Here is a 19,803-nt window from a genome sequence, read left to right as displayed (position 1 = left end):
CAGTGAGGTCTCACACACTCCCAAATATTACAGACTATTCCCGGTGCCCTTGCTATTATCCTCCATCACTTGACAGTGAGACCCTATGGCTTAAGACACCATACCACATGAGTCACGGAACATGGAGAAGTCAAGCTGTTACTCACTGGGTAACTTTTATTCCTACTGGTTAGCCTTCACAGTACTGGAAGGTGCTATTCACGCTACTGGGGGAGAAAACAAATCACCAGTCTTACCCACTTGTGAATCTATGCTGCATCAAATGACCAACCTAGGGAGATATGCCCACTGGTGCATTCATGGTGGCATGAATGTCACAGGAGTAATCAACCACTTTCTGCTTGAATTTAAGTCCCACTCTGCAAGATGAAAACCATACTTGGCACCATTATCAGACCAAGAACCTATGTCTATGTAAGTCATAGGCACTAGGGGAGAACCTATTATTATGACTCTATTAAATATGCATAGAATATTAAACTGACTCTTAGGGACTTACTATTTATTATGCCTGTAGATTGGTGCACCTTTCAACCATAATCAGAAAAGCTTTCTTTTGCAGTAGACGGTGATTAACACAAAGACTCAAAACTGACCAGGGTGCAGAAGACAAGAGACTATGGAGTCCTCAGCTCTAAATGAGGACATCTACACTACACTCCTTCCCCAAGGGCTCAGGAAGAGGGGACAGAAAGAGTGTAAGAGTCTGAGGCAACGGGTGACTACAAGGAAACAATGTTTTCTGGATACAACAGGGCAATTGTACAATGAGAAATCAATGTAGTTAAAAGACAGTATGTTCAAGACCTGCAAGAAAGCTCAGGCTAGACAAAATTCCAGCATGGAGAGGGAGGTACTAGCAGTTAGAGCTGCTGGGAGAGAGTCAATTTCTTTAAGAATGCGACCCATGGTGGTTTGACCACTTTTAAGTGGTATGCCACACATCCAAGACTATATGAATAGCACGAACTGCACTTGGTGGTTTAAAAACTTAAAAGAAAGGCCAGGCAGTGGTGGTGCACACCTTTAATCACAGGCAGGCGAATCTCTGTGAGTTTGAGGACAGCCTGGTCAATAGAGTTAGTAGCGCCAGGACAGCCAGGACTACACAAAGACCAAGGAACCCTGTCTTCAAAAACCAAAACAAACAAACAAACAAACACAAACAAACCTTTACAAAAGTAAGGGGGAGACACAAAGTTGTTTGGGTAGGTATGGAATGATGTGTCTTAGGAGGCATGGGGGAGGGGCAAATATGTAAAATACATGGTTTGAAACTCTGAAAGAACCAAAAATGTAAAGAAAAAAAAAGATTACATCACTGACAATGACTCTAGTCCTCTCTAGAAGAGAAACAAAAGGAACAAAAGAAAATGTGTCACTAGAGGCAACCAAAGTTATTTATTCTTCATTTTCCCCAGCAGTCTAATGAATTATGGTTTCCTGGACACAGACCATACCCAAGGTAGAAAATTTAAAAGCAAATTCAACAAGCTGGTTATTTTAATTGCATTTTGTCACCATTGTTAAAGAGGTTGGGTAGACACACTTCATGAACATCAGTTACCAACTCTCTGGTGAAAACCAATGGAGGCAGATACACGACCTATATTTTTTTTTAATTCAAGCTGTATCACACATCCAAGAGTCTCCAAAACTCATAGGAATAATGCCCACAAGTGGCTCAGGACTGGGCAAAGTCAATTCCTATTGGTTTGTGTGACACTGTGGGATATTTTGAACATCACTGTCATGGCCAACCTTGATTGCCTAGCAAAGAAGACAGTCACAGGCTGCCAAAAATGTCGCACTTTTTCATAAGGTAGAAAAACGACGCAATATGGGCAGCCGTTGTTTAATGAGATTAGTTTTCATATTTAAAAAAGGAAGTAGGGCCGGGCATTGATGGCCCATGCCTTTAATCCCAGCAGGCGGATCTCTGTGAGTTCGAGGCCAGCCTGGTCTACAAGAGCTAGTTCCAGGACAGCCTGCAAAACAATACAGAGAAACCCTGTCTTGAAAAACAAAAAAAAATATAATAAATAAATAAATAAGAAAATATTTTGTTCTTCAAAGGACAAGCTTCGGTTGTTAAGAAAATTCACTGGTACGGATCAGTTGTATCCAGACAACACTGAAGAAAGTAAACCTTTATTAATCTCCAGGGTGACTACCGGAGCCACAGGACTCATGAGAACACTGGGTATGTATCTTTTTTAAAACATGAAGATATCCCCAGGTCTCTCTGGCATGGTATACTGGGAATCTTACAGGGCTTATTGTCCCAGCTTAATATGACAGTGCAGGAGTTATGTATTCACCCAGGATCTCTTCCCCTCTCACTACACCGTGGACACCCCATCACCCACTATACACCCCACTATACACCCCACTACACACCCCACTACACACCCCACTACACCATGACATCCCATCACACACCCCACTATACACACCCCCCTACACCATGACACCCCATCACCCGAAACAAAGAAGGAAGAGTAGAAAGAAACGAAAACCAAATTACCTACCATTAACACACAGCTGAGTGTGCCCCATCTCACAAGTGTTCCCAGATTGTAAACAATGTTACACTCTACACCACAAGATCACTTTTAAGAACTCATTACTAGAAAGAGGTGTGGACATGATCTGCACATATGAAGGCCAGGCTTGGCAAGAAGCAAACTGACAAAATACCATTTAAACGGCTCATCAAACCACCCCAGCAAATGAAGGAGCAGACCGACCAAGCGCAGGAATATACCTTCGTGGCTCTCCAAACCACCTGCTTTCCTGAATAACCTCACGAGAAGCACTTACACGCGGACGCACCACTGAGGAGAACCGGAAGCACAGGAGAGAAGTGACAGAGAGCACGAAGGAGGTCGCACTGTCCTTGACTAAATATGGACTGTAAGAAAAGCATGACCTCATTTTCTATGGAAGAATCACAAACTGAAACAGGCACAAAAGCCTGCCAGGCATAGGGCCCAGGGCCTTAGACAAAGCACAGTGCGCACTTGTTAACAGTGAGATAAATGTCCATCCACACTTTACATTGCACAAGAACAGACAAGAAACCTCATTGCTTAAACAGCAGGGTAACAGACAGCAAGGAGGCTTAAAACATGTTCGTAAGTCAAACGAAACTATTACGCTGCCATTTAAAGTCACACTTATAGGGCTTTGTTTAGTTGGTTGAGTTTGAGTTTTCTTTTTTCTTTTTCTTTTTTTTTTTTTTTTTTTTTTGGTGGGTTGGGGGTGGTAGTGTTAAAGATCGAAGCCAGGGCCTTTGAGAATTCTATGCAAATAGTCTACCCTAAGATACATGTCCAGACCCATAAATACTTTAAAATTATTTGTGGAAAATGCTTTTGTGTCCTGTGACACAGGATGCATACATATATGGCACTCACTGAAACATTATACACACATATATATGACACTAGATGGCAAGACATGTCCAAATCATACAACTTTCTCTTCATAGTGGAATTTTTAAAAAAATCTTCCTCCCAGCCCCTGCTTTTCAGCTCTTACCAAACTTTAATAACTAGCATATTTTACGTTTTAAGAACTGAGGCAATTTCCCATTATGCTGGGATTCTAGTCATGCCCTATAGCACCTGGCCATATCTTACTTTTATAATTAGAAAAGTAACTACATTGAGAACTATTCCACCAATATAGAATAGACTGAAGGGGTAAACTGTCTCTCCTACTATCATTTAGAAACTTAGTTTGAAACTGACATTTCCATTTTTCAGCACTTTGGTGGTGTGCCCGCCCACAGATACAGACACTGTGATCGTGACAGCAGGAAATCCTCCTAGGAGGTCCCTGCATGGCTCAGTGACCCTGAATGATGGAAGAGGCCTTTCCAAGTGACACTTCTGCCCTCTTGGTCTACAGAAAACTTTGTTTTGCAAAGCAAGGAAGATGTGTTTTAGCAGTGAAGAACACTTACTAACTTTTTTCCTGGCTCTTTCATTTTCCCTCTTCCATCCACGACACTGATAACTCCAGACACCCTTAACTTAGAAGTCTAACTCTAGGTTTTCCATATTAGGAAGGATTTTCTTAAGAAAGGCTAGGCCGGGGCTGAGGACCTGGATCCATGTACAGAATGCATACTGCTCTTCCAGAGAGCGGGTCCTAGTGCCCATGTCAGGTGGTTCACAATGTGACATGATCACATTGAACCCCACCAAACTCAGTAACCCCTTTAGAGTCATCTGAGGTATCTGCTAGGCATAGGAGCACATACCTCTATCTCAGAGATTAGGAGACAGAAGCAGGAGAACCAAGATTTCAAGTCTAGCCTGGGCTACATAGCAAACTCCTGTCTTTGGTGAACGAGGACAATCTGGCACTAGGTAGAATAAATTTCTTCTTGGGAACAACTATAACATTCCTTATTCAAGTTGCCCTTAACATTTTAAGTGCTATTAAGTTTATTCTACGGTGACTTGATCTGCCAGCTGGTTTTTAAGACAACTTGACACAAGCTATAATCATCTGAGAGGAGGAAACCTCCACTGAGAAAAGGCGTCCATTAGATCTAATTGTAGGCAGGAATTGTTGGGCATTTTCTTACGTCATTTATTTGATGTGGAAGGGGCAAGCCCATTGTGGGTGGTGTCATCGTCCCTAGGTGGGTGGTCCTGGATTCTATAAGAAAGCAGCCTGTGTGCCCAGCATTGGTGATGACGCATGCTCTTAATCCCAGTATTTGGGAGGCAGAGGCAGGGGGATCTCTGTGAGTTCGAGGCCTACGGAGAGAGCTCCAGGACAGCCTCCAAAACAATACAGAGAAACGCTGTCTTGGAAAAACCAAAAAAAGAAAAAGAAAAAAGAAAAAAAGAAAGCAGCAACCATGAGGAGCAAACCAATAAGCAGGTCCCCTCCATGGCCTCTGCATCAGCTCCTGCCTCCAGGTCCCTAACCTGTTTGGGTTCCTGCCCTGACTTCCTTCGGTGATAGACTATGATGTGGACATGAACAACAAGTAAACCCTTTCTTCCCCCAACTTGCTTTTGGCTATGGTGTTTCATCATAGCAATAGAAACCCTGACTAAGACTCTGTTCCTGATGGCCAAACAGACACCCAGATATCATAAAAGCTATTTGCTCTTTAAAATATACCTTAGGGCATGCTCAGTGAGTGAAGGTCCTGCTTCACAAGTCTGGCAACAGGAACCCACCCAAAGGTGGGAGAGAGGTGATTCCACAAGGTTGTCCTTTGACCTTTGACAGGCACATGCACACATACACACGCACCTACTAGTAAAGACTATTCTAAAATAAAATACACCCTCGCGCTTTGCTTCTTTCCTTAGCAATTGACATCGTTCTATGTAAAGGTTGATTTCAATAGCTTTATTATGAGGTATTGGCTGGTTTTTTTTCTTTCTTTTCTTTCATTTGGGGGGCAAGGGGTTCGAGACACGATTTCTCAGTGTAGCTTTGGAGCCTGTGCTAGAACTTACTCTGTAAACCAGGCTTGTCTCGAACTCATAGATATCTGCCTGCCTCTGCCTCCTGAGTGCTAGGATAAAACGAGTTTGCACCACGGCCCCAGCTTGGCTGTTTCTTATTCTTTCTCCTCCACCAAAGACTTAGCCAACCTTACTAGAATAAAATATTGTTTCTCTGAATGGTCATCTCTTCTAACGTGAATTTCTGGGTTATAATTTCCCTTCCCTGGGAGCACTCTTTCATAATTTTCCTTTATCAATTGAGACTTTCAAGTTCAATGTGTGGGAGCTGGCCAAAAGACTCAGCTCATAGGGTGCTTGCTGCCAGGCCTGACAACTTGAGTTCAATCCCTGGGACCCACAGGATGGGGAGAACCTGACCTCCCGTAAGTTATTCTCTGACTTTCTCAGGGCAGTTTGTGAAGCTTTTCTCTCTCGCTACGTCCTTGGGTGTGCATGTCTATGTGTCTGTGTTTGTCATTCAATGAATGAATGGATGAATCAATAAAAATTTTAAGGTTCAAAATGTGGCAGCTCAGATTAAATTTAGGGCTAGAATGAGATCTGGAAAGCCAGAAACTTAGTTCTAAGTTTCTAAGAAACCTGGGAAATTCTCACTGTGCAGCCTGGAGTGGAGGAGGGTGATCATCAGAACCAGCAAGGGCCAAGGGGGATGTAGACCTGAAGATCAGGTCTACCATTTACTATCTTTGTATTTCTTGGGCATGAGATTTACCATACCTAAACTCTCATTCATCCTTCAAATATAACGTATTTTAAGCCTGTACTTGATTATCAATGAATGGAAGAGATTAATACTTTAGACTATCAAGCAGTAATGATGTGGCTAAAAGGATGATCATATATAGATAGATAGATACTCAAAAGTAGTAGTTTCTGTGAAAATAGATATATTCTTATTCCTTGCTATAATGCTTATGTACATATTTAAAATAATCAATTTGTTCCACGTAACTTTCTTATTCAGTGGAGAACTCAACCCACCCCAACTTCTCAAGACTGTCAATTTTGTTTAATGTGATAATAGATTGGATTGTGGGTTTTGTTTATTTGTTTTGTCTGTTTCTGAGACAGTTTCACACTGTGTAAGTAGGAGGCTGACCTGGAACCCTTTGAGTAGCCCAGGCTGACCTTGAACTCAGAGATCGCTCCTCTACCTCCCTAGTTCTGGGATAAAGGCATGTGCCTCCAGGCCCAGCTGATAACAGCTTTAGTGACTGTTAGAACACTCTGCTGTGTTGCCTCCCCCAACAAGCTATAAAATGACAAAGAAGTCCATAAGGTTCATGTAGAGAGTCTGGAAGCTAGGAATCAATTTACAGATGTCCTACTGGCACCCTACAACACATAAGCCCTGAGACCCTTGGGTGGTTCAACGATGCGCAGTGTCCTAACTTTCCAGTGGAGTCTAAATTTCTACTCTAAAAGTTCCGCCACAGTGTCTGCGGAAACCACTGACTGATGTTTATAATTATAAACAAAACCTACCCAAGACACGACTGAAAAGCTTTCCCTGGTCTTTTGTTAACCCACAAGTCGGAGACTTAAAAGCTGGTGAGACGTTTTGATAGTCGTGGTTTCTTACTCCAAGGCATGGGAAGCAGATACTTTTGTTTTCCTCGTGCTTCTGTATCCCCTCTGCGCCTTTGCGTTTGAATCCTCTTTCCTCACAGAGAGGTGGACGGCACCTGCCTACCCAGCCACTGTCTACAACTCCTCACTCCCACCTCCAGCCCCAAACACAAGCTCCCCTTAATGAACAAAAGGGACATTTATTCCACTGCTTTGAAACACCGGGAGGCGGGGGGGGGGAGCCCACTTGCAAAGGGAGGTCTACCTTAGGCTTTTGAAAAGATGCAGCTCCCATCCCCAAATCCTCTCCCGTGCTTGAGGATGTAACTGCATCCGCCTGGAAGCCCTGCAAAAAACAGTTCCCACAGGCGAAGTGTGGGATACTCGTGCCTCCCAGCTGCTGGAGAGCCTGCAGCACCAGATTGGCAATGACGCCACATGGAGATAATATGAAAAAGAAACAAGGACGAGAAGACAGCACCAGAAATGTCCTGTTCTTTACTGGTCCAATGAGGTGGAAGGAAAAAAAAAAAAAAAAGAAACAGAAATCCTAAAGTAGAGTTAGTCAGTGGTCCGATAGGCAAGGCACCTTCAGGACAGCCCTAAACCTTATTCTAAGCTACAAGCGAAGATGTAAAAATTGGAAGTACGTGGGAATTCAACTTGGAGACACTGTAAGGCAAATTCTCCCACCATCGCTATCACCACCAACAGAGTGCAAGTAAAAAGCCAGCACTAGATGCTACTAGGAACTACAAGGAGTTCTGGGCCCGAGGTTTACATAATCACAAATTACATAATACTCATCCCGAGCACGAAACCCCTTCTATAGGTGATGCTCCCCATCACCCCGTCGCTTGCCGTTTTCCAGAGAAAGCTGGAAAAGTCGCCAATATTTGCGGAGGTAGGGAACCGGGTGCTGCAAAAGTCACCCTCCGCAAGCTGCAAAGCCATGACAAATGTTCCGAGGTAAAGGGGCTTTCGGAGCAGGTGACTCCCCTCCTCCCTCATCCCCCAGCGCCGGGCGTCCAAGGCCGAGCGAGGCTGGGCGAGCGGGACGCACCGGGCGCGGCCAGGCTTACCTGCTCCCCGAAGTCGATGGCAATGTTGGTGATGCCGAGGGGCACCAGGAACCGGATCAGGGGCCAGTAGTGCGTGAGCGCCGGGAATTTCACCATAGTCCCCTCCGTGGGCTGACCCCACACTCATCTGCCGCCGCGAGGGCACTGTGCTGGGAGGCGCGCGGAGCGCGGCGCGGGGACGGAGGCCGCGGCCGGCGGGGCCTGGGGCGGCGGCTGCTGGCGGAGACGGCGCCCTCTCCAAGCGCGGCTGCTCTAGCAGGAGAGCGGCAAGCTCAAGTCCATCCCCGCTGCCCTCCCACACAACAAAGATCTGCCGGAGAGCAAGAGAGGAGGGACAGGGACGGCGGCGGCGGCGGCGGCGGCAGCAGCAGGAGCTTCTGCTGACAGCGGCTCCATTATAAGCGCTCTGGGCCCGGAAATAAATAAATAACCGCGCGCACGAGGCGCCTCCGCCGCCACCGCCGCCGCCGCGCGGAGGAAATCAGGGGCGGGAGGAGGCGCGACACCGCTGGCGACCCGGGAGGGGGCCGGCCCGGCGCCGCCTCCCCGCTCGACTGCTAGCGGCCCGGCCACGGGGGGCGCTGCGCTCGCACAGGCCGCTCGTGTCCCTTGCCCGCGTGGGACCCCGGCGCTGCCTCGGCCAAGCGTGCGGAGCGTGGAGGAGGGCAGGGACTCCGGGCTGCACGCGCTGGGTGACCCGGCCCTGACTGCCCCACGCTGTCCCTGGATGGCCCGGGAAGGCACCGTGAGCGCCGTCTCCAGAGTTGGGAACCCGATGCAGAGCTCCGAGGACAACCGGGCTGGGAAGGCCCCGGTGTCGGGGGGGGGCTCAAGACTGGCAGGGAGCTGTTGTAGATGGGGATGCCACTGCCTCAGAAGGACAGAAGGAAGGTCTCCCAGAATGAGCATCCCCCTAGGGGTTTCCAGGGACGACGGAGATCTGTGTCCCCATAGGAAAAATACACAGGGTGGCGGAGACTGCACTGGCTCCCTAGTAAGCTCCTGGGCTAGGGTTCTGAGGTGCTCCATACTGGCTTCCAGCTTTTGCTAACAATGTGCAACTATTTATTCATTTAAAGCCAGCCAGTAAATCTGCCTTTAAATTAGAAAGAAAAAAAAAAAGAAGAGAAAAGAAAATCTGTTCAGCTGTGTTATAATATGCCCTCAGTGATTCCCTGAAACATTATTTGCTGTGCTGAGACTCTTAACCTAAAACTAAACAGCTTGACAAAGCCAGCATCACCCGGCATCCCAGCACAGTGTACGGGAAAAGGGGTCCAAGCCAGTGAAAGAAAAAGGATTCACGGGAGGGCGGGGCTGGCCTCCTGAGCATGTGACATGTACAGTCACAAAAAGCCCAGCTCGCAGCAGGGCCTGCGCTTGCTTTTCTTGCCCCCTTTAAATTTTTTCATGAAAAAATATATATGTATATTTTAAATTTTATTATTTTATGTTTATGGATGTTTTTGCCTGCATGTACGTCCGGCGCCCCCAGAGGCCAGAAGAGGGCGTTGGGTCTCCTGAATAACAAGTTTGTGAGCTGGCATGTGGGTAGTAGGAATGGAACCAGGGTCCTCTGGAAGAGCAGACAGTGCCATCTCTTTCTTCAGATCCCGGTCTTGCTCTCTTGAAATGATTAATTTCTAAACAAGGGTTCTTGGGTTTTCATTCTATAGCAGTTAAACCAAGTAGCTCGTTCTACTTGTATCTTCACATTCACCTATTAAAATAAGCACAGTAAGCCGGGTGTTGGTGGCACACGCCTTTAATCCCAGGACTCGGGAGGCAGAGGCTGGTATACCTCTGTGAGTTCGAGACCAGCCTAGTCTACAAGAGCTAGTTCCAGGACAGCCTCCAAAGCCACAGAGAAACCCTGTCTCAAAAAAACAAAAAACAAGAACAAAAAAAAAAAAAAGGCCAAAAAAATAAAATAAAATAAACACAGTGAATTAAAGCGATGTATTATTTAAGATAGTGAACTGTTTTGTGCTTAGGAATGAACCCATTCCCTCCTATTACCTCTGTAAGACTCAGGTGATTATTGCATTTGAAGCTGAGGCAGAGGCAGAAGGAGGAGGATTGCTGTAAGTACCAGGTCAGTCTAGAGTGAATAATGAATTCCTAGCCTGCTAGGACTATGTAGGGAGACCTCGCCTCAGAAAACTAATTAAATACACAAACAAGTAAATAAATAATAGAGAGCTTGAGACATTAACTTTCTGGGGGCAGATATTTCCAACTGTATTGAAAGTAGCAAGTATTTTTGTATTCAATGCCTTGTGTTCCCTTCAGTTCTGTACACTCTGAACAAGGCCCGCAAAAAAGTAGGAAACTGCAGTGATATATTGTTTATGATTTATGAAAGCCACTGGAGATGGAAGAGGCAAAACAGTCATACTAGTTAGCCATAGAAGCCAGGCATATACCTTTAATCCCAGGACTCATAAATAAGAGGTAGACAGATCTCTGTTAGTTCAAGGCCACACTGACTACATGAAATTGATCCAGTCCTAAAAGAAACAGCTCACACAAAAGTGATTTTAGCACTTGGGATCACAGGCCTTTAATCCCAGTGCTAGGGAGGTAGAGACAGGAATGCTATGGCTGTGTAGAGAAAGGAACAAAAGGAGGAGGAGACAGGAACTGAGAGGCTTTTGTCTCTGAGGATTTGTGGAGACAGGACTACCATTTCAGCTGGGTAGAGGTAAGATCTACTGGCTTGGCTGCTTTGCTTCTCTGATCTTCAGCTTGAAGCTTGAACCCCAGTGTCAGTCTCTGGGTCATATATTTATCGTGTACAGGAAACCAATTTACCTGCAGCTCCATGAAACCCCAAATTACATCACCTGTAATTAAAACAAAACTTTGCTAATTGTTCATTGAGTTTGATATGTCAAACAGGTACCTTTAAAAGAGATTTTCCAGCAAAACAGGAAGTTTTTGTGTGCAGGATGCTCCTTGGGAGCAATTCTTGAAAGACATGTTTCTGTGTAGTCAGTTATTAAGCTAACTGTATGAAAAGGGCACAAGCTATTTAAAGGACTTCGCTGGGAAAGACTTCTGTGCTAAAGCAAATATGGTCTGGTAGTTTAACCATTCTGTTAGTCTAGCTTTTCAAAAGCTCATTTCAATTAAAGTGATCTAATTGTGCTGACCTTTGTGTGGACTGTGAGTTGGTGAGGTTCTTGATCAATGCTCCCGAAGGCCACTTTGCTCTCACTGGTTGCTGGACCGTGGCTGACACATCTCAGCTACAGCAGCAAATGCACACTCGTGGTCTGAAGGGGATGGTGAAAAAAACCAGTCAAAGGCCATTATCCTTGAGTATTTTTAACTGTATTTTTACTGAGTGAGTTAGTGTTATCTTTGATTAAGGAGAAGAACACTTTTGTAGACTTGAAGTGAATATGAATTCCAGTAACACCAGAGCAATTTAAAGAAAAGGGAATGGGACATTTAATCTTTTTTTTTTCAGTAAGGAATCACAATCAGGGCTTGAGAAATGGCTCAGTGGTTAAGGGTGGGCCCTCTCTGGAAGAGGACCCCAGTTTGATTCCCAGCAGCCAAGTCTGGTGGCTTGCCACTACCTGCAACTTGGGATCCCTGGGTTATAGTGCCCTCTTCTGACTTCTGCAAGCACCTACACTCATGTGCACCAACCCTCCCATAATTAAAAAGAAAATACATATTTAAAAAATTAAATCACAATTAAGTAATAGATTTAAGAGGAAGACTTGCTCCTCCCCTCTTGTAAACATGTCAACAATAGTCCCAAAATGTAACTGATGGCATGTACCAGGAATTTTCTTTTGGGCTACCAACCAGTTCCCAAATCATGACACAGATGCTCAGCCTAGCTTAGGCTTATTTCTAGCTAGCTCTTTTAACTTAAACTAACCTGTTTCTATTTATCTACCTTTTGCTTCAGGGCTTTTTACTTTTCTTTCCTTCTGTATATCTTACTCTCACTGCTTCTTGTGTCTGTCTGGCAGTTGTCTGGCTTTTTGTCTTGGGTGTGTCCCTCTCTTTCTCCCTCATCCTCTTCTCTGGTTCCTCCCTTTCCTAGATTTCTCCTAGTATTTATTTTCTCTGCTTGCCAGCCCCGCCTACCATTTCTCTGCCTAGCTATTGGTCATTCAGCTCTTTATTAGACCAATGCCTTAGGCAGGTAAGGTGAAACAAATGCAATACAACCTTCCATAATTAAACAAATGCAGCATAAACAAATGTGACACACTTTTACTCAGTTACAGAAATACAATGCATCATAAACAAATGTAACACATCTTTGACTAGTTAAAATAATATTCCACAACAATGGTGGTAAGTAGGAAGTTTTCTAAACTATGCAGAAACTGAAATATCCCAGTATTACATCAGTTAGATTTAGAAAATAATATCTTTGAAAAGGCACAGTTCTATTTTTTATTTATAAAGCCTTAGATCTGATCATTTTTACCCTATTATCATTACGAGGTTTAAAGACACTACATTGGTCATATAACAGAAAAAAATCCTGAGAGAACATTCTCAGTTATTAATAGTAGCTGCATTTACATGAAATAAATATGAGCAAGAATTATTTACCTTCTATATTTCTCTGTGTTTAACGAAATGAGTATGTATAAATCTATAAAACAGAGAATGTTTTAGAAGATACAAGGTTGGTGTGAGAATGCCCCCCATATAATCTGATATTTGAATACCTGGTCCCAAGTTGGAAGTTCTGTTTGGAGACGTTGTGAAATATTGGGAGCTAGAGTCTTACTGGAGGAAATTTATCACTGGGGGTGGCATTTGTGTGTTTATAGTCTACCTCCACTTCCTATTAGTTCTCTGTCTCATGCTTGTCTTTGGCAATCAGGTTTCTCAGCTTTTTGCTCAGCTACGATGACAAACCTGCTACCATGCCCTCCCATCATGATGAACCCCAACCCTCTGGAACTGTAAGCCCAAGTAAACTCTTCCTTCTCTAAGTTACCTAGCTCATGGTATGTTATACCAACAGAAAAGTAACAAATACAAAGGTATTTATAAAACATTGAAGGCAGCATTACTTTAAGAGTAAGGGAAAAGTTATTGTTTGAAAAATAGTCTCATAGATGGCTATATTATTTTATTGCATATTAAGCCTCCACTTTTTAAAATACATTTTTATTTAAATTAAAAACAATCTTATTTTACGTACCAACCCCAGTTCCATCTCCTTCTCATCTTCCCTTGCCCCTCACCAACTCTCCATCCCACCCCCTATCCACTCCTCAGAGAGAATGAGGCCTCCCAGGGGGAATCATCACAGTCTGTCACATCATTTGGGGCAGGGCCTAGGCCTCCCCCCATGTATCTAGGCTGAGAGAGTATCCCTCTATGTGGAGTGGCCTCCCAAAAAGCCCATCCATGCACTAGGTTCCACTGATTCACTTTTTTTTTTTTTTTATCCACAGTCTTCCTATGTGGTTTTGACTGGCCTCATGCTCATGATCCTCTTGTCTCCTAAGTGCTGTGACTACCAGCGTGTCCATCTGTAGTACCAATTTTTGTAAACATTTAATGCAAGAGAATAAATGTCACATACATGTCTGACTTACCTTTCTTTTCTGAATTAATCTTAAATGTGTAAGTTCAAATTGTCCCCCAACACACACTAAAATATCGTGCTTAAGCTTAATTCAGTTTTGGAGCTATGAGACTGAGATGTCCTTGGCTTGAGGGGTCCAGTGGCATCAGACCGGGATGGTAGTGATGAAGACGGTTTGGCAGCAGGTGCCACGCAGACTTGTGTATGCTCGACTTTATGGAGTTACCTACATCTGCCATCGTAATTATACTGCATCCTGTGTTTAGCATAACCAAATTAGCAGTTTGCTCTGATGGAAGACTTAGTCCAGAGATTGATGCCTGATATTCAAATGAGTCATATGCCCCCTAAAATAGAGTAGACCAGATATACATTCCAGTCTCAGAGCTTTGTAGCTGGGCCCGGTGCCAGGTTGCTCCATAGCTGATTTTAAATGAGAGGAGAGGCAAATTTCTGTAGACTGTGTTCGTGTAAGTATCAGCCTGTTGATGAAGGTTACCTCCCAGGTCTCAGTGGCCAGACACAAAAGGGAGAATGTTTGCTCCTTGGCAACTGGAAACTTTACTCGTGACATCCTTGTGTTGTTCTAGCCCATAGCCTGATAATTAACCTGAGGGAATGATCAAAATTTTGTGCTGCCAGCATGTGCCAGGTAGTCAGAGGCAGGAGATAAGTGGTAACTTATCCCAAATTGAGATTTGTAGTAGATAAGCCAGAAGCAGTCAAATTAAGCCTGATGAGTTACAGTTCCCACTTCTTTAATATATTTAAGGGACCACACAGATGCCTCAAACGGCTGCGCTATTAAAAGGAATGAGGAAGGTTTTTACCCCATGGAGTGATCTATAGAATAATTTGCTAAGTGAAAAAGCAAGATGCCGAACGAAGCACAAACCACAAACTGGCAGGCAGTTTGGGAGCTTAGAAGAGAGAGAGCTAGGGCTGTGGAAGTATTTATATGCATGCGAGCCTGCTTTTATTTGCAAATTGATGCTGGCAGAATAAGCCCAAGAATATTTAAATGCATGAGGGAAGAAAGCGACCAAGGTAGAATGGATAGAAGACAGGATTTTCTAGTTGCACCATATTGTCTCATTTAGGCTTTGGGAAACTTCCAGTCTTACACATCGAAAAACCAGAATCAAAAGAAAAGAAAGCAAAAAACATGGATGCAAGGCAAAGTCGTACAAGTTTTTCTCTTCTTTATTCTGCATTTTTTTTTCCAGAGGAAAGGGTGTAGGGCCACTTCAAACGAAACTCAGTTATATGCCTTGCGTGGCATTTTGGATTTGCATTTCTCTATAACTGCTAAACAGTAAGACATTTGGAGAGAGTCTTGCTAGGTTAATTATACAACCTATTGACTTTGTATATTGGTGACTTATTAGTACTATATTATATATTAATGAAATCAATTAAATATTTAAGATTATTAAAATCATATGTTAATATATTGTATTATACATTACTCACTCCTACCCACAAAAAGAGGTCCGAAGACAAAAGTCAGTTTGGGGTAGATTCTACTACTTTTGTTCAAAGCTGTCATCACCAATGGCAATGGCTTTGGATTTTGGAGGTGAGATTCACTAGCTGATAAGCTGCTGCTCCGCTCATCTAGAGAAATGTAAAGGGCTGGCTTATGGAATCCATCTGGTTCTATAGTCCTCAGCTCTGGCCTTCTGTAGGGACAGAGTGGGACAGAGAGGGGTCACTGGGATCGACGTGCAAGTGCTTTCCACTCTTCTAGTCCCCGTCCTCCTTCGCCTTCCTTCTGCGGCATTTCACTGACCGCATAAGGTGAAATGCCTGAGATTTAAAACCCGTAATGATGTTTACATTTTGAGTTCTTGCTGTCTGTCCAGGGTTTATTGTTTTTTAAGTTCTTTGACAGTAGCACGACTTTTTGCAAAGATTTCTTTTGTAACTCATGCTGATCATTTGTTTTCTGTTTTGTATTTGACGCTCCCATGCCCCGAAAAAGCTGCATCAGTCCCTGTTTCTAGTGTATAATTCTGCGCAAAATATTGCCTGATTTGGGATTTGTGTGCAATAGTTCTTTAACCATCTCTTACTTCTTCCCCATACCCTAAGATAATAATAGATACGAGAACATTTATGTTTTAATTGAGTCTTCCTTGAATTTTTTCTTTTTATGCTTAAGCTCCAGTACAACAAAGTGTTGTCTCTTCCATCATGTGGTTAGTGCCGATCAGTCTTGTGTTAACATATAGGAAGTGTTAGTATTCAGTATCCTTGGGGCTCTGACAGTGTGTGCCCTGAGCTGCACCATATGTACATGTTCACTACCTTCCCTTTTAAAAGGGTCCTTCCCACCTCCCATCTCTCTCTGCTTCTCTGCCTGTCTCTCCCTCTTTCTTCCTCTCCTTTCTGCTGTTCCTGTCTCCAGAGGCCCCCCTTTCTTTCCCATTCCCTTTCCTCTAATAAAAAAAATCCGTCCACAAGAGCCCTGTTGCATAGCATCTTTCTCATGCTGCTTTTTAAAATTACAACAGGGCTTTCCTGTTTCCAAGGCTTTCTTCTTAAGAAAGAGGAAGACAACAAGGGCTCTTTGGCTTCGCACTGCATTTCAACCTGATCTGCTCTCCTTTTTAGAGCTACCAATCCTGCTCTAAAAAAGGATGAGTGAGATGATCAATTCATTAGATGAGTGAGGATGCTATGTCACTTTTCTACCACACAGATCACCTCTATATTCCTAAACTCCACTTTTTATACTTGAAATTATTTCTGATTTCGATGTGTTATCCTCTTGTCAATTACATGATTTTGCTTGTGCTAAACAGACAAGGTGCTAATGAAATCACTCTTTTATGCCTCTTTGTAGACCAGTTAACTTTGTTATATAGTTCATCTCGAAGCATCTTGTGAGTGTCTAAGTATATTATAAGATGCTGGGTATGTGATGGAACTGGACAAAACACGGTTCTTTTCAGATGAGAAAAAATGAATGATGCCTCTTTGATTACTCCAATTCAATGCTCAGAGATAATACTAGTCAATGCAATTGGTATATGACAGAAATAAAAGGTACACATTTAGGGGAAAAAAAACACCCTAATTCTTGAAGCAGGCAAATACCTATAATGCCCGCCCTCAGGAGGTTGAGGTAGGAGGCTTCACAGTGAGATCCTGCTGTAAAAGAAACACCTAATTCTTTATCTGCAGATGATGTGATAATTTACACAGAGTCCCAAAACTTCTAAAAGGAAGCTGTCAGACTAATATATGCACTTATCAAAGTCATAGAATACAGCATCATACTATTAATCTTCTAAATAATCCTGTGAGAACAAGATATTTGTATGTGTAGGTTGAGGCATTAATACAAAGAGGAACCAAAAACAAATAATCTAAAGTGTTCAGTGAAGTGGTACCCCAACCCTGATCCTCATGACTTAAAAGCATAGCAATTGTTTTGCTGGGGTCCTTGAACTGCTGATGCTTGAGATGCAGAGTTTTCGTCCTTACCCACAGACTGTGATCCAGACTCTAGAAAGGGTTCATTCTGGAATTTCCTTTGTACAAGAAGGTCAGGAGATTCTGAGGCAGGGCATCCAAGAAACTGTGAATCCATGGACTATAGTTTCTGTGTGCAAACAGGAGTCCCTCTCTATGAATCCATGGACTATAGTTTCTGTGTGCAAACAGGAGTCCCTCTCTATGAATCCGTGGACTGTATGTTCTGTATGGAAACAGGAGTCCCTCTCTATGAATCCGTGGACTATAGTTTCTGTGTGCAAACAGGAGTCCCTCTCTATGAATCCGTGGACTATAGTTTCTGTGTGCAAACTGGAGTCCTTCTCTACACAAAGAGGAAAGGCTCTTAGTGAACACCTGCCTGCAGCCTCATCTAGCACCAACCTTTTTGTGCACTGGTTCTTCCTTCACACACACACACACACACACACACACACACACACGCACACGCACACACACGCACACGCATGCGCGCGCACGCGCACACACACACACACGGGCACACACACACGCGCACGCACACACACGCACACACACACGCACACACACACATTCCTGTGATAGCATTTAATTATTAATTAGGCACAGAACTGTATTAAAAATAATTACGAATATACACTGTGATAAAAGTAAAAATGAATATGGTCTCTCTCTCTAAATTTACTTTTCTTTTGTGTCATAAAATTTCACTGTGTAGCCCAGAGTCACCTGAAACTTGCTATGTAGCCCAGGTTGTGCTTGAATTTGTGACAGTCCTTCTCTCTCAGTTAGTCAGGTTTGGGGTAGGAGCTGCCACTCCTGGCTTTGTTCTTGTTTTGAGATGGTAATCTTATAACTAACCCTGCCTGGCCCCAAATTCAAGGTCCTCCTGCTTCTGCCTCCCAAGGATTGTTGGGATTACAAGCACCTGCCACAGCACCCAACTTCACAATAGCTAAATTGCAGAGAATGTAGCGAGATGGCAGAGAGACTAGAGGGACTGGCAGCATCCACACCTGAGGGGGGAAGAGGTACCATCAAAGGCCAACCAGTGGTTCTCAACCTGTCGGTCACAACCCCTAGAGTTGGACGCCACTTTTACAGGGGTTGCCCAAGATCATCAGAAAACACAGCCATTTACACTATGATTCATAACAGTAGTACCATTACAGTTATGAAGTAGCAACGAAAGACGATTTATGGTTGGGGGTCATCACCACAGCATGAGGAACTGTATTAAAGGGAGGCAGCATTAGGAAGGTTGGGAACCACGGAAGCTTTTGTGAAGCCCACAGCAGAGCTTGAGTGCCAGCTCTGTGGAGGAAACCTGCAGGGAATGCCCTGCAGCACCACCGCCCTGCAGCCTCATAGGATGGCTGTGAATAGCATGGGTAAGAGAGCAGGCAGGGCCTGGGCTTGCTCCGCAAAGGCACTGGGGAGTACACATGGGCAGCAGGCAAAGCATCACTGAGACTAGGGAGAGACGTGAGGGCGAAACTATTCACTGCCCGTTTGTTTTCATTGATGCAACTCATGGATTATTTTCCTCGCAAAAGTGCTGTGCCCTTGCAAGGCCCCACAGTTGGGGATCATTTATCACCTCTGTTCCATAGATAAGGAAACTGAGGAACATAGAGCTTAGAGACAAACCCCCATCTGTCACTACTGGACTGGAATTACTTTACAAAGGCTGTATTGCTTTGTTTTCGTTTGTTTCAGGCTGCTCTGTACAGCGGTCTTAGGAGAAGAGACAGAAGTCAGACTGTGCCAAAGCTGCAGGCATCGAGGTCACCAGCTGGAACAACGCTGGGACAGCTTTGACAGGGACGGCACAGCCACTGTCTCCCAGCGCTGCATCCTAGGTGGTGGATTCTTTGGTTTGGTGGGCGTTTGATTTTTATTCTTGTTATCACTGTCAAGCTGGCACAGAGTCACCTGAAAAGGGAGTCTCAGTTTGACATGGCCTTTATCAGATTAGTCTGTGGGAACAGCCGGCGAGCAACTGCCTTGTCTTCGTTCATGTAGGAGGACCCAGTCCACAGCAGACTGCACTGTTTCTGGGACAAGAGGCCCTGTGTTGTGTGAGAGAGCTAGCTCAGCTGAACCAGCCAGCAAGCCAGCAAGCAGCGCTCCTTTGCCATTTCTGCTTTAAGTTTCTGCATTAGCCCCGGCTCTGACTTCCCGATGACCATGATCTAGAAGCACAAGTAAATAAATCTTTTCTACTCCCTAAGTTGATTTTGGCCAGAATTTTTTTTTATCACGGCAACAGAAAAGAAACTGGCTGGCCTCGAACTTACTGTGTAGCCAGAGATGACCTTGCTTGAACACCTGATCTTCCTTCTGCCTTCTGTGTCTTGGAATTACTGCCTACCCAGTCTGCAATGCAGTCTTTCTTTCTCTTTTTTGTTTGTTTGCTGGTTTGTTTGAGACAAGGAGGTCTCACTATGTAGCTGTAGCTGTCATGAAACTTGCTCTGTAGACCAGGCTGGTCTTGAACTCACAGAGATCTGCCTGTCTCTGCCTCCCACGTGCTGGGTTAAAGGCATGCATCACCATTCCAGACTACTACAATATATTCTTTGTAGCA

The 19,803-nt window shown here is 44.1% G+C and overlaps 1 protein-coding gene across 1 annotated transcript in view; it reads right to left on the bottom strand.

The window, feature by feature from the left end:
* The window catches only part of Ankh (ANKH inorganic pyrophosphate transport regulator), a 133,564-nt gene extending 125,190 nt beyond the window's left edge, over positions 1-8,374 (bottom strand). The window contains exon 1 of the mRNA XM_040757671.1: positions 8,156-8,374. Coding sequence (XP_040613605.1) covers positions 8,156-8,251 — 96 coding nt within the window. The 5' untranslated portion in view covers positions 8,252-8,374. The remainder of the gene's footprint in view (positions 1-8,155) is intronic.
* Between the last annotated feature and the right edge of the window lie 11,429 nt (positions 8,375-19,803).

This window comes from Mesocricetus auratus, unplaced genomic scaffold (assembly GCF_017639785.1).
Source record: "Mesocricetus auratus isolate SY011 unplaced genomic scaffold, BCM_Maur_2.0 Super-Scaffold_100015, whole genome shotgun sequence".
In the NCBI taxonomy this organism is placed as follows: domain Eukaryota; kingdom Metazoa; phylum Chordata; class Mammalia; order Rodentia; family Cricetidae; genus Mesocricetus; species Mesocricetus auratus.
Note: the sequence above shows the minus strand (reverse complement) of the source record. Positions and strands in the feature narration are given on the sequence as shown.